Source organism: Xiphophorus maculatus, chromosome 6, assembly GCF_002775205.1.
Source record: "Xiphophorus maculatus strain JP 163 A chromosome 6, X_maculatus-5.0-male, whole genome shotgun sequence".
NCBI classification, from domain to species: domain Eukaryota; kingdom Metazoa; phylum Chordata; class Actinopteri; order Cyprinodontiformes; family Poeciliidae; genus Xiphophorus; species Xiphophorus maculatus.
In genome coordinates, this window is record NC_036448.1 from 22,044,391 (window position 1) to 22,059,889 (window position 15,499).

At 38.1% G+C, this 15,499-nt stretch overlaps 1 protein-coding gene across 1 annotated transcript in view; it reads left to right on the forward strand.

Moving 5' to 3' along the window:
• Nucleotides 1-15,499, forward strand: part of LOC102222263 (collagen alpha-1(XI) chain-like) — a 99,786-nt gene that overhangs the window by 54,912 nt on the left and 29,375 nt on the right. Inside the window, exons 23-40 of the mRNA XM_005801956.3 lie at nucleotides 1,440-1,493; nucleotides 2,289-2,333; nucleotides 2,612-2,665; nucleotides 2,759-2,803; nucleotides 4,276-4,329; nucleotides 4,410-4,454; nucleotides 5,214-5,267; nucleotides 5,387-5,494; nucleotides 6,161-6,214; nucleotides 8,768-8,821; nucleotides 10,465-10,509; nucleotides 10,748-10,801; nucleotides 11,071-11,115; nucleotides 12,891-12,944; nucleotides 13,063-13,116; nucleotides 13,843-13,896; nucleotides 14,265-14,372; nucleotides 14,705-14,794. Of these exons, the coding sequence (XP_005802013.1) occupies nucleotides 1,440-1,493; nucleotides 2,289-2,333; nucleotides 2,612-2,665; nucleotides 2,759-2,803; nucleotides 4,276-4,329; nucleotides 4,410-4,454; nucleotides 5,214-5,267; nucleotides 5,387-5,494; nucleotides 6,161-6,214; nucleotides 8,768-8,821; nucleotides 10,465-10,509; nucleotides 10,748-10,801; nucleotides 11,071-11,115; nucleotides 12,891-12,944; nucleotides 13,063-13,116; nucleotides 13,843-13,896; nucleotides 14,265-14,372; nucleotides 14,705-14,794 (1,071 nt within the window). The remainder of the gene's footprint in view (nucleotides 1-1,439; nucleotides 1,494-2,288; nucleotides 2,334-2,611; nucleotides 2,666-2,758; nucleotides 2,804-4,275; nucleotides 4,330-4,409; nucleotides 4,455-5,213; nucleotides 5,268-5,386; nucleotides 5,495-6,160; nucleotides 6,215-8,767; nucleotides 8,822-10,464; nucleotides 10,510-10,747; nucleotides 10,802-11,070; nucleotides 11,116-12,890; nucleotides 12,945-13,062; nucleotides 13,117-13,842; nucleotides 13,897-14,264; nucleotides 14,373-14,704; nucleotides 14,795-15,499) is intronic.

Below are 15,499 nucleotides of genomic sequence, written 5' to 3' on the forward strand. Positions count from 1 at the left end.
TCTTTTTTTTTTTTACAAAAGCACTCCAAATCTGTCAGATAGTGTGGAAATTTTCTGTGCACAGCCCACTCCAGATGACCTCATTTTTCCCCCTCCATTTCAGGTATGGTATCCAGCTGGGACATTCCAAATCTTTATGGATCTTTTGGAAAGGCCATTCTTATGTTGATTACGATGTGTGCTTTAGGTTACTGTCATCCTCAGAGATTATATTCTTATTCATATTTTGCTTTCTAGCAGAAGTCTGGATGTTTTACAAATTAAAATTCAAAGTGAAGCACTGCACTCCACACTAGTTCATGCTGGACAACACAAAAATGACCTTTTTTTTATTTTTTCTTTTTAAGTAGTTTATCATGGCCAGATCTAAAGAAATTCAAGAACAGATGAGAAACAATCATTTACATCAGTCAGGAAGAACAAAATTTGAGATAGTTGATTATCCTTAAGGCTTTTGGTAAAAATGCTCTGTGGACTGACAAGGCAACAGAAATGATGTTATGGAAGGTATGTGTCCTTAGCAAAGCATTTCAGAATAAAACACATATACTGATTGGTGGTGGCAGTGTCATGGTCTGGGACTGTTATCTTAATCAGGACCTGGACAGCTTTCTTTAACTGATGGAAGTGGGAATTTTGCTGCAATCCTAAAAGCAAATTGCAGTTTGCCGTCAGTTTACTACTTTAAGCTCAGTAGCTCCATATTTGTGCTGTAGGACAATGATCTGAAGCACATCTGCAAAGTTCATCTTTTTGCTGTTGTGCTCACTTTGGCATAATCTTAACAGGCTTTTCATGTTTGATCAACCTCCAATTTGGTTGAGTTTGACTTCTTCAAAGAGTGGGTCAAAACGGGGCATGACCCTTGACCAATCATGTAGAGGACTCAGTGCCAGTAACAAAAATACTTAATGGCAGTTGTTGCCTACAAGGGTGGCACAACCAGTTATTATGCTTAGGAAGCATTTCACATAGAAACAAGTTGCTTTTTGTTTGATGTATTTAAAGCATTTAAATACATTTCAACACAAAAAGGCAAAAACCGAATGACTCTTTAAGGGGACAAATACTTTTTTATGGCACTGCCTTTACCTACTGTGTATTCTTAGTGACTTTAACTGTCTTTGAAGTTTTCCTTTGCACGTTTTTCAGCTCTACCAGCTGGAATAGACGTGTTCATTGCGGTTCTTTTATAAAAGTTTGAATCCAACACCGTTTCATGCTTGAGAAAGGAAATTTACGATTTTTGTCTGTGTTTGCCCTCTGATAATGAATTCCTACTAAACCAAATACCAACACTAATGTCAGAACAAGATATCTTGCTTACCCCATGAGGAGTTATACTTCTTAATTCATCCTTTCTTTATTTTGGCTGCTGCTGAAATGTTCGGCGTTCTCCACGTTAAATAAACTGAACTGTTTAATTTTATTCTGGGAAGGGTCCGCAAGGAGAGCCAGGTCCTCCTGGGCAACAAGGCCTGCCTGGTCCTCATGTAAGTGTTTAGTTATTTACATTAATCCTGTTCGATCACTTTCTCCTTCTTTTTATGTATATGTTCTCATTTATTCTCTTCCTCCTTGCTCTGCTGCCTTTTCTCTTCGTTCTACTTCCAGTTTGCCATATTGACAGTGCAATAGGGAGCAGTATAATCTTGAATGATCCCCCACATTTCTGGTTTTTAAATCAAAAACTCTTTGCACATTTTTTCTCGATGCACTCCCCCAGCCCAGCTACTATCCCTCTGTGAATGAAATCACACTTGAGAAAAGAGTAAATCTTTGTTTCAGTCCTGGTAAAAGCAGCAACAACACTTGGATCCAACAGAAATTGTTCACATATTAGACACCTAATTCCATTTTTGAGTCAGATTTGATGTGAAACAGGGCCTTTTAGTGTTTTCGCCAGTGCTGAATGACCTCTGCCAGGTATAATTTTCAGTCCTTCTGACGATCACAAAGTGAATAGAACAGCGTCATTACGTTGGAAAGTATTAGTGGGAACCTGCAGGATGGAATGCAGGTTGAATGCATAACTTATTCACAGCCAGAGACACATTAATGCTTTCCAGCAAAAGCACAGGACCTCTGGAAAGTTTCTCTTTGTAAATAGCTGTTTCAACTCTTTGTTTATGGGCTGGAATATGAAGTTTTAAAAACAAAATGTTTAAAACAGTAAAATGATGAGTAACTGTATCCCAGCCAATGATATTTATACTATAACTTTCTGAAGCATAACTGGACTCATTCCTCTTGCTTCTTATAACATATTTATTTTCTTTGTCTACAAGGGTCTCATTGGTCCTCAAGGTCCAATTGGGCCTCCCGGTGAAAAAGTAAGTACAGTGGGAACTCAAGTTCCTCCTTAGACCTTCTCTACAATGCTGATAAGTGTATGTTTCATAAGTAGTTGAGCAGATTTGTGGCTGAGCTGTAAGCCCTTACCTTGCTCCTCTAAGGGCAGACACACTCACAAGATCACACATTTTATAGACATGAGAGCTTAGTTTGGCTGACAGAGAGAATTTTGTTTGCGGTTTTGAAAACGTATTTCAATATGTTAAACGTATCTGTCTGACTGACTGCGTCCGTATTTATTACTCGGTCTTTGTAGGGGCCTCAAGGGAAGCAAGGTCTGGCTGGACTTGGCGGTACTGATGGCCCTCCTGTAAGCCATGAATTTTGGTCCCTTTTTAATATTTCACTTATTGACGTAAATTATTTATAGGCACATAACTAGTAGGTACATGTTCATCTGTAGGGTCACCCTGGAAAAGAAGGACCTCCTGGAGAGAAAGGATCCACGGTAAGTTGGAATATATTTTGGTAATCTATATTTTTCAATAAAGTACCTAATTTGTTCAAAATTTGTTTTGTGTGATATACACAGTGGCAATTTAAAGAAAATTATTAACACAATCTTCACAAAGCACTATCAAAGCACTTTATCACACTAGTTCTTGGACATGGTGAGTATAATTTGAATGTATTCCAACAATAGTGCAAGAACAGGTGCATCTCAATTACATTATGCCTTATTTCTGAAATTCAGATTACAAATCTAAACTAACTTCACGGCACATAGAGTGATATATTTCAACCATCTATATCTACTAATTTTGATCATTATGACATGCAGCCAATGGAAATTCAAAGTTTAGTTTGTCAGAACATTAGACTATTACATAAGAGCAACATAAAGTGTGGGCAGACTAAACATCTTTTATTTTGGAAAATATTTGTTTGATTTCAGTTCCTTCATGATGCCAATACTTATACTCGTATGCAAGGCACTTAACTCCAAGTTGCCTGCCGATCTGAGTATTGATTGGGTGAATGTGGCTCTGGTATAAAGCACTTTGAGTGGTCAGTGTAGCTATAAAAGTGTCATATTTCATTTGCAAAGTCAATACAGAAACGTCAGCCTACTGAAAGGTGGTCTTCTGCTTGTTTGCATTGTCTCCTTTTGGCAAGAATCCATAGATCCTCTACAGGGTTTAGGTCATGCCAGTTTGTTGGCCAATCAAGCTCAGTGATAGAGCAATCATTTAAGTCAACCTTTGTATTTCAACAGTGTAGGCAGGATCAGCATCTCCTTTAAGCTTATGAGCAGAAGAACGTTTAAAGTGTTGGTACTTTTTAACCACAATTTTTTCTTCTTCTCAACTTTCAGTTAATATGCTTCAACATGGCATGTAACCTGTCAGATTCTTTAGCAATGAAGTTAGAGTTATTGTCCACTGTCCACTGGACAACAGTCTTAATATGCAGGCCATAACTTAGCAAGTAAACATGTTACTTAAGCTTTATTTTTACCACGATGAAATAAACTGAGATTAAACAGCTCTTTTTCTAGCCCAGGCCAAGAGGCAGCAACAGATACAACACAAAAAATACAGTTGAAAGAAAAAGTCAAGCTATAAAAAACAGGTGCATGTCAAAGAATCGGCCTCAAGAACTTTATTTTTATTGTCCTTATGTAATACTTCAGTTTCCTGAGATACTTGATTTAGGAGTTTTATTAGCTGTAAGCCAAAGTCTTTAAACCTGATTGAAATAAACACTTGAAATACTATATATAACAAATCAGTATGAGTTTGACCTTTTGAATTCTGAATAAATATTAAATATAGTTAAAATAACTTTTCATTGACATTTTAAGGTATTAAAATTTACCTATTCTACCTATGATCTACCTTGCATATGTGCAAAAACTCACCAAAAGGAGCAAGAATGCAATGGAATACTGAAGATTTAGTGTTTGTTTTTAAACTGCAGGGTTTTCCTGGTCCAATAGGCTCTATCGGCTATCCTGGTCCCCGTGGTGTAAAAGTAAGTGAAAAAAATTGTTGTAGATCATTTTTACCCTGTTTGTGAACATTACTCTGACTGTATTCTCCCACATCCTTCAGGGCGCTGAGGGAGTTCGAGGCGTCAGAGGAGACAAAGGAGAAAAGGTAAACTCCTCTCTAACCTCCTCAACAATGCTGACAAATGTCAGTCCTCTGCAAATGCCCGCCTCAGAATTGCAGTTCTTCCTCAAATGGGGCTTCCTTTTATTCTGGCAAGAGAAAAACCTCTTAAAGGCCTATTGGACTAGTGCTCAGGTCCTCATAACATTGAGCTGTAATGGAGTGTGAATCACCAGGCTGGAATATTATTGATATGTGGTTTCAGTGATTTACTATATTTAGTTATTACCACTGACTACTTATTAACAGCAAACTATTGGGGTATCCAAGCAGCATAACTATTAAAAACAAAGTGAGTACATACTGTATAAACATCCTGTAATTTGATGTCAATTTGAGTTTATTATAGTTTCAAAACAAATGTTATTTTATTTAATTTTATTATCAAAGGAAACACCTTTGAAATGGAAAAATAATGCATTTAAAAGTGCAATTCTTAACTTACACCACCAGATGTCAGCAGAGCTAAATAGACAGCAGAAGACAAGCTAGCTGAGCTGTCATCAGATCTTCTCATAAATGACCAGTAGATGTCACTGTTCATTTGTTTTGAAGAAGATGTAATCCTCTCACGCCTGTATTTCAGTTTTACTTTCATTGACAGAATTCCTTTCTCTTAAAAAACAGACTTATTTATTAAATGGGTTTGTTTAATAATGTTTTGCTGCGACAGATGTTGGTATAAGTAATTGGCCCTGCCTTGGCTCTAATAACACTGTTTTACAATAACTCTTTCACCACTAGGGAGAGGATGGATTCCCTGGCTTCAAAGGGGACATGGGCATCAAGGGGGACAAGGTGGGTCATCAGTTCTAAAGAGAGGACCAGTCTTTACAGCTGCAGACATATGAAGCATAGAAACAAAACAAAAAACATGTGACATATAAAATTGTTGTCATTACTACGTCTTTATTCAGGGTGAGGGTGGTGTACATGGACCCAGAGGAGAAGATGGCCCTGAAGGGCCAAAGGGCAAATCAGGACCAGGTGGAGAGGCTGGACCCATGGGTTTAGCAGGAGAGAAGGTAAATAGTAAGGGCTTTCGAAGGCTGCAAATTTATCCCTGAAGAGCTAAATATGCTTAAATTAAGTAAACTTTAAATATTAATTAACGATTTTTCAAAACATAATTTGCCGTATTCTTTAGCTATATGATCCAGTCATGCAGTCTTTTATTAAAGTTCTATGGTTTTGAACAGTGTTGTGCCAGGTTACCATTATCAAGTTCTAGTTCTCAGTTCCTCTTGTTGTGTTGAAATTATATTTTCAATTATTCTGAACTAAGTTCATACTCCCAAAATCAACTAATCTGATTTCATTAGTCAAATTGTCTATGGATTAATAGCAAATTGATTTTTTGTAAAATTTTATCAGCTGATGTTTTTAAACAGAAGCAATGTTGTTTTAAGAGTAAAAGCATGCTCATATTTTAACTATGGCCACCGTTTGAAAAATTGTCCTAATGGGCAGATTTTCTATTAAACATTCACCCCTATTTTGGCTTTTGATTAAAATATTAGAAGTTATACCAGGGAGAGTTGCAGTACTTGCAAGCTCATCATGTAAACAAACAGCATATTTATATGGTGCTAATACATCTTTTCAGTTCTTTGATCTTTCTATGCTTTTCCTGTTATTACAATAATTACCATGGGTGAAGCTGTATGTATTTTTTATTTATTTGTCTTCAGGGAAAACTTGGAGTCCCTGGATTGCCTGGGTACCCTGGAAGACAAGGCCCAAAGGTGGGTAATGGGAACAATATCAAATCTCTTGGATAAGTGAGGGAGACACGATAGTCATAAAACTAAGTAATGTAATTGGAGATAATTTATTTACCAAGATATTTGGTTTAATTATCAAAGTTCACTTTCTGTAGTTTATTAAAACTGTACAATCACAGTACACACTGCAGCCTCTGAGTGGGATTTGAAGCAGTTTCTTCCAGGTGGATCTGCAAGTTACACAGAAACAAATGTTGGCACACGAACTCAAGGTCTTTATATACACAGTTAGCTACAAATATCTGAGACCATGAGCATGTCTAGTTGAATGAAAAAAGTTACACAAGTAATTGTTGGAAATATAATTCATTGAAGTCGCAGTGGTTTAAAATATGTGCACCCCTGAAGATAATTAGCCAATTAGGTTACAAAAGTATTAAGATAACCTTTTCTTTCCTACTCAACACCTACCCTCCTCTCACACACCTTTCTAAAACCTGCTGACTAAATGCTCTGTCCCACAAACCTAAGCAGACACCTACTGCACACCCTCCATGACTCTTACAGGAAATCCTAACTGGCATGGTCATCTGCTTTAGTCATCAGCTGTCCCTCTTCTTAGACCTAAGCCATTATCTAAAAATCTGGCTCTGCTTGCACTCTAGCCCTGGCCATATTGCTACTGCTCCACTATCTGGATGTGCTGCTGCAGCTGCTTCCTCTTTGCTGCCGTAAGCACTGACATCTTGGCACTGATAGAACCTTCTCTCACAACATCGAGATCGGCAAATCTCCAGCTCTGCCTGAAAGTCAGCAAAACCTGAGCTGGTTATATACAAGAAATTATATTTCTAATCAGTTATCCAACAATTAGCAACAAAACATTTTTTGGGGAGGGTCCGTGGGGGGGAGGGGGTGCGGTTATGTAGTGGTGTTACGCCATGTGAATTGTATTATTATTAATAGAGTAATTAGTCTCATAATGCCAAAGACTTTACTGTTACTCTTAAAATCAATATGAAGGATTAATTCTTGACCATTAAGTAGTGCAACATCTGCTCATAAAAATCTACATGGTGATACCAATTTTTTTAACAATTGCAAGCTGTCTGCAAAGTTTCCAAATGGTTGGTTATGATCAAACCGTCCGAGAGCCAGTAGCTGCTCCCTGCATGTGGTCATGGATAAAGAGTACCGGTTTGTCTCTTTTGCCTTGATTTGAATATGAAAAAGGTAATTTCCATCATATAAAAATGTTTGACATACTCTCTTACTTCAAAAAATCTGTTCAGCTGTTTGTAACTGGGATTCTTTTATAGACAAATTTCTTTCAATTAAACTTTGTAAACTGAGGAAAGTTACTCGGGGGGAGGAAAAAACCCCTCCACATTTACATCATAAAGTACCGTCTCTGTTATGAAATGTCACATTGTCCTCATGAGTAGCTTCAGGGTCACAGTCTTGGCTGGGCATCAGCCTTTATCTGCCCTCAATCAGCTCGCTCTGGAATTCCTCCACTGTCTGTGTTTTTGGCTGCTACAGCCCATCACTCTCTGCTAACAGCTTTTCCACATCGTTAATTGTTGATGCCATTTGCAAAAGCTTCAGCGGACTGTCTTATCTCCGTTTTGCAAGTCGTGCCCGTCCAGTAGCACTCCTCTTTTCAGTTTACTGTAACTGCAACTCTCTGGAAAACAAATTTCGCACAACAGATTTTTCTTTCCTCGCAACTCTGTCCTTGTAACTCAGTTGTTATGCCCTTGCCTATTCCACACAGTATTATGCTTAATACGTATATGCACATGAAGGATAATGAGCACTGTGAATGCTGCCTGATTTTTTTTTTTTGTGGGGGGGGACCCAAATCACACACATGACCTTGGTTTTCAGCCGACGCAAAGGCATATTTAGTCTAGATTGGTTGATCTTATTTATGCTGCCTAATTCAGCATAAAGTGAGGTTATATTCATGACCTGCTTGGTTCTCTCGTTATTAGGCAAACAGTAATTACTCACCAAGTATTTGTTTGACCGGCACCATTACCACTATCAGGGAGCACAGCCTCTAAAAAGCCCAGTCACAAATTACTGATAGTTATCAAAGTGGATCCACGGTTTTCCTTTAATTTGTCTCTATTTGCACCCACACTGTCTCTTTTTTCTCTTTACCTTATGCCTCTCATTTATCCTAACAATCTAACCTGTGACTTTTTCTTTTTGTCACCTTTGAAAGAGCTTGATTTTTGGGGCAGTTGGTAGATCATGCTCACCATGTGCAGAAGCTATAGTCCTCAACATGGTTGTCTTGGTTTTGATTCCCAGTCTCAGGCCATTTGCTGCACGTTTCCCACTTTCTCCACCCTATTTACTACTACCAAAAAATCTCAAAAAGAAAGAGCTCTGTTCATTATGAAAAGACAAAGCAGAAACCTGTCTGGCTTTGCAGGCATCTTCTATACGTCTCTGTTATAGCCTTCTTACAAACAATTATGGGGAATTCTTTGAACATGAACAACTCAGTGAAATTTCTTATTTCTAAAATTCATCTTAATTTTTTCTTGTCTTAAATTTCAGGGCTCGAATGGCTTCAATGGATTCCCCGGAGCAAACGGTGAAAAGGGAGCAAGGGTAAGAATAAGAACTTATCAATAGCATTAAGCAAGTGAGAGTTGTCACTGGGTTTTACGTTCTCTGAATATGGAAACACAGAATCAATAACGATCTTACAGATATAAATAATGTACAGCTTCTTCTACCACTGATTAAAACTTTAAAATAACTATAGATGCTCCCTTTAGATCATAAAGCTTCCTGGGTCCAAAAGTGTGTTCTGCTGTTTTTAGCTAATCCAAACGGTTTTCTGTGAGAATCAGGTCTGGAGACTGAGACGACTAAAGAAAAAAGTTGATTCTGGGTCTGGTTAACCACTTTTTGTGTTGATTTAGAGTGATAACCCATGTTTATTTTATTGAATGAGTCCACAAGATTCGTATTTATAATCTTGTGGTATTTCAAAGAGTCATGAAACCATGCACTCTGACCATGTTTCCAAGATCTTTGGGAAAAAAATCAGGCTCATGGCATCACAGGTCCTGCACTACTAACTAGTGGGCTTGCAGCATTTTTCCCATATTCCTTCTTTGTTTTACATCAAAGACACTTTGAATGTTTGTTTCCACAAAGCTACAGTCCCAGTAGAATTTAGCATTCTCCACTTTTAAGAAAATAGAACAAAGGTTTCTTTCAGGTATGCCTCCCAAACAATTTCCGTGGAAAGAGATAATGTCCGATGGTTATTGTTGGAACTTTCTCTTTGCTGCACTTCTAATAGGTTTTTTAATAGGTTAAAAATAGCTTAAGAATTTTTTCAAGCTGCTTGCCTTCCTGCTCATTGTGCATTAATTAAAGATCAATGCACAATGGACTATGCAAGGTTTTTGTCAGTTTTCTTGCACCTTGGAAGTAGTCACAGTTATACCTGAAATTTTTGGATTTCCATTTCTTTGCATTGCCACATCTCAACTTGATTTTTGTGATCTAAATTTTGTGTGGCATACTCAGTTTCCTATTTAAAAGTCCTTAGAGTCATTAATTGCCCTATATCATACTTTACTCCATAAAATGTCCAAAGTGATCAAAGAACTCCAGAAAAGAAATGTAATAGCATGTAATTTGAAATTTAAATGGCCAGGAACTCTATTAATTGCTTAAAGAAGGAAGATAATTGTGGAAATGTTGAACCTAAAATGTATAGAAGGGCTCCAGGAAGGTCCTCTTCAAAGTTTGCCATAACGATGCAACTTTTGAGAGTGGAGTGACAACCTTATTCTGCTGTTTGAAGAAAGCTGTTGAGTCACCTCGGCGAAAAGGGTTACAGTTGAAGGGATGACAGTGAGAAATGTTGAAGGATTGGGGTTGTTATCGACAAGACAAGCTCATCTGGGTTCTCTCGCACACAGAGAGGCAGACACGCGTGGCCACAGAACGTTTGAGCTGACAGGTAGTTCAAGCTGTCAAGTGCCTCTGGGTAACCGCTTATCACAGCACTTTGATTATTTATTTTTTGTCCAAAGATTCCTAGATGATTCTATTTAATCTGTGACAAAGACTCCCATAGCAGCTGTCCCTGTCTAGTGCTAAAGTGTATTCTGTAATCTAAAACACAGAGCTTGCTCTGCTTAAACTTCTGAAGAGAAAACTTCAGAAAAAAAACAAAAAAACTTGTTGATGTTACAGTGTAGGATTTTGTTGATTTTGTATTTTATTTTCAGGGAATTGCTGGGAAATCAGGCCCTCGAGGGCAGCGTGGACCAACAGTAAGCATCTCATTTGTCTGACAATTGAGCAGGAGCCCTTTACATATATTATTTATAGCATAAATATCAAAGTATCAGCATTGTTTAGCTGTGTACAAGTTCTGAGTGTGTGTTTTTACGACGTATGCACCTGGTGGCAAGTTGTTGAGAGATGTAAAAATAGCAAAGGCACTCGCTCATAGTCTTCATGCCTTTACTGCCTCATTTTCACCTGATCATAAATTTACAATGAATACAGGGTCCACGTGGGGGACGTGGAGCGAGAGGACCGACAGGAAAGCCAGGTGCAAAGGTGAGAACACAGGCAGACTTTCAACAGATTTTGATGCTGAACAAGTATGAAAAACAAATCAATACATTGTATTTTCACTGCAAACGTTTATCTACTACTTGATGTATCTGTTGTTAATCACATTCTTTTACGTTGTAAAGCATACGCATGCATGTGGTTCATTTTGTAACCTGAGTATCACGGCTTCAATACAATATTATTCATATTTTATAGTCTGTCAGTTCTGAGAAAGTTCATACTCTTCCTCTGTGGATTTCCTTTCTCCACAGGGCACCTCAGGCAGCGATGGACCTCCAGGCCCACCTGGAGAGCGGGTTGGTATTGAATTTGTTTCATCTGTAACTTGTATTCTGTTCATTGAGTTTCTGTACAGGCAGTGAGTGAAAGGACATCAGGAGCACTGGGTTGGGATTGGGACTCAAAGGCATCTGAATGTCTTTGCTGCATTCAAATGACGTGCTGCACAGTGCTGCTGTTGTTAGCATTGTTGCCTCAGAGCAAGAAGGTCCTGGGTTCAAATCCCAGCCTGGGGTCTTTCTGCATTGAGTTTGCATAGTTTCCCTGCACATGCTTGGGTTCTCTCTGGGTTCCCACATTTGAAAAACAGGACTGTCAGGTTAATTGGTCTCTCTAAATTGTTTTCAGATATGTGTGTGTCTGTGGATGGTTATTTGTGTTATGTATATATGTTGCTCATTAATGGACTGGTAACCTATCCTGATCGAACCCCACGTCTTGCCTAATGACCGCTGGAGAAAAGCACCGGCCCTCTGTGATCCTACAAGGATAAGTGGTATACTGTAAACAGTTACATTAGTTATTAGGATATTTTCTCTAAAATAAGCCTTCACACTAGATCATGACTGCAATGTTCAAACATTGATAGCTTTTGTTTTCATGTGAAAGCAATCATGACATTAAGTGTTTCTGTACAAAGCTAATGAGCTGATGTTTTCCTGGCTAGGATCAGAACTAGGATTTTCCCCAAAACGATCTTTGAGATTTTTATACGTCTATGTGTGGAAGGCATCTGCATCTACCCTGTTAGAGGATGCAGGTGTGCTGCGACAGATGCACTGCACCAAGAATGATGTGAATCCTGGAGTCTTTTCTCCTGATCCACCACTTCCCTCCTCATTATTAACTACATCTTTTAAGAACATCTGTTTGATATTTTCAAGTTAAGTTCTGTATGGCATATTTAAGCAACAAGGCATCTTAACTTGTTTTACACTATAAAACATAATGCATTAAACCATTATGAAACAAGCAATAAACAACATTTTATCAAATCCATCATCAAAATTATGAAGCAAATGTACATCACATATGTTGATCAATCCTCCGGTTATTATTAATCATAGGCAACTCATAACTGGTGGGATATTTGGTCTAATATATTGTGAATTCAGACTGCTGTCTGAAACTCACAACTACCTTTGGTCTCTCCGAAAACAGTGTGGACGTGCATTTTGAACTAGCACACACTTCTCTTCCTCCCTATTCCATTGGGAGCCAAACGCATACAGATTTCTGTGCACAATGGATCTGATTATGAGATTGTTTTTAATGGCATGGAGAGAATGGATTATTTGTTTCAGCTGCTAGGTTCTTTTGTTTGAAGCCAAAGAACCCACCAGTCACGATGAGCATATCAGCTACAGCTACAATGCTAAAATTACTTGGAGTACTGCCCTGCTAATGTGTGGACATAATCAGGTTGGTGCCCTGGAACAGGGCCAGAGTGACAACACCTGCATGTTGGTGCTTGCAGGCCACATGCCATGGATAAACTGCCACTGCTGCTTCTTGCCCAGAAATGTTGTGAACTTGGTAATAAAGCCCCACAATTCTAAAAAGGAAGTTTCGTGCAAAACATTAATAAGAAAGGGCTTGTTTGTTCTAGTTGATTTTTATGTTGTTGTATGGTCTTCGTTAGATGTGTAAAGGGCCTAAATCTGTAAGAGAGATTGGGAGTTTGATTTTCAATAATAAGTAAATGAGATGAATTTCCTATTAAAACCCTTTAAAATGACACACACATTAAGTTATGCTTCCTTGCCTTATTTTTCCCAAATTCTCCCATTAGGGACCTCAAGGACCTCAGGGACCTGTTGGTTTACCCGGACCCAAAGGACCTAATGTAAGTGGCTCCCGTCAAACTGCCTGTGCGCTGCCGTTATTCACAACCATGTTGACACCCTCTTTTTATAAGCCTGCTACCTTGATTTCTGAAAACTGTCCAAATGTTTCATCTCCAGGGCCCAGCAGGGAAAGACGGGCTGCCAGGACATCCTGGACAGAGGGGGGAAACGGTAAGTGGGTGTCTTTCTTTGTGAACATTTTTTTTTTTTTTTTGCCATTTTGACATCATTTCTTTTGGCCTCGAAAGCTGAGTAGCATTAGTGATGGGGATCCAAGGTAATATATGGAGAGAGTTTAATTAAAAACACAGTTCTTAATGTCAGTATTGTCTGAACCACTTTTATTAACATACAGTTCTGGAGCTTGTGGCATTTGCTATGAATTTTCTGATAACTTTTTTCTAACAAAAACAACATATACAACTTTCTACTTGCTCTGACTATTTTTACAAGGATTTATTTTCCCTTTGATCACTAAGGTGTTATTTTATCTGAACTGGAATAAAAGAGTATAGATTGGAATTAATAAACACCTCACCAGCTATCATAAATGTTCCTAAATCAAAATACTAATGTTAAAATGAAAAAAAAAAAAGTAACTCTTCAGCTATGGGAAAAGTATTTTCTGTCTTGTTATTTTCTGTCAAGTTACCCGTCCAGCAATTTATCAAGATATCAGTCTGTTGAACTGTTAAACTGTCTAATGAGTGATCAAACTATGAACTTTAAAGTTATCTGTCCATCAAGCTAGCAAGACGTTTATCGATCAAACTTTCAAGTTATATTCCCACGGATTTGTTAAGGTATCAACCTATCAAGCTATAAAACTACTGTATATGTCCATTGATCTATTAAACTATCAAACTATCCATCTATAAAACTATCTGTCTGTGTCAGGGTTTCCAAGGAAAGACTGGACCTCCGGGACCTGGAGGGGTGGTTGGACCTCAGGTAATATGCAACTAATATGCAACTTTGCTGTGTTTGTTAACCACGTTCAGTTATTGTTCATGTCTAGTGCAGAAGTGTTTCGACCACAAAAGTTTACCCATTGACAATGACAGAAATATTTAATCAGATACAATTAAGAAACTTCACACACATAAGCTTGATAATTTCTTTCAAACTGGAAAGCACAAGCTCCCATAAATTCATCTATTTATGGGAGAAAATTATACAATTGTTTACAAAATCAAATCTGGGACAAATACACACCCAAAATTAATTATATTTGCTTTATTCATCAACATATGATTACAGAAATCTAAACCAATTATTTCATACACATATGAAACATGCGCCTGCTTTGCTCTTGACAGGGACCAACTGGAGAGACAGGACCAAGTGGAGAGCGAGGACACCCAGGGACCCCTGGTCCACCCGGAGAGCAAGGTCTACCTGGAGCGGCAGGAAAAGAAGGAGGAAAGGTGAAGAAGAATGAATATTAAATGTTTACGTATTAAAATTCATAAGAAAGTTTAGAAAATTGTAGCATTGTCAGTCATTTTAATTTTTTCTCCATCTTGAAGGTCACTTTTGTTCTTTGACAAACTATTGAAGCTGAAAGATTTTTTTTCCCCTAAAAAAATTTATTGTTTTTCATCTTTTTACCTCTTAATCTCTTGCTTTTGTTTCCAGATAGGGAACTAATTAAGCTATTATCAGACAACTTCCATAATTTCTCTCCTTTGCCCTAAAGACCTCACAGTAATAATGACCTGATACTCTGCCAGGTATTAAATTCTTTTCGTTTCTCCAGGGTGATCCAGGTCCTTCGGGTCATTCTGGCAAGGTGGGACCATCTGGATTAAAAGGTTTCCAAGGGGCAAGAGGTCTCCCAGGAGCCATGGTAACATTTTTTTTTTTACATAATTATAGAGAAAAACATTTCACATGTATAAACAGAAAGCCAACCCCCATTTTCAGCATCCACCCAGCTGAATTTAGCCTACTCTAATTACCTAACAACCTGCTGTTAAACCAAATGTCAAACCTGAGAGTAAACCAGAAAAAAGGTGCAGAACCTGCTTATAGATTTAATGGAGGACTGAGACAAATAGCATATAATTGTCCCCCCCACCCCCCCCCGTCATTACATTAAACAATTTTAGAGACAGTTTGCTTGCTGTTATAACAAAGTACAGGTAACTTAGTTATGCTAAAAGAAATTAGGAAATTAAGAAATTATACTCTTTTTTTCTTTTTCTTGTAGTAGTAGTAGTCCATGCATTAAAAAAGTTAAAGTTGTTCCACAGTCCTTTTCATTTAGGAGGCATGTTCTGCTCCTAAACAAATAGTGAGTCAGCGTCTCGCTTTCAGTTTAAACCCTTTGCAACTTTTTAACTCTTCATCACATGTGTGGAGAAACCGGTGCTGATTCTCAGAAGCAGTGGGTGTGAGTGAGAAAAAGTTCAAGGTGAGAGCAGATGGCTATTAGAGGCTGACTCAGGATCAGCTTAGGGGACCGTGTGGCTGTACCTCATTCCAAGGCTGACCATTAAGAGCGCACACGACAGCACAGAGCAGACTTATTACAGCCGGTGTGTTGGTCCCA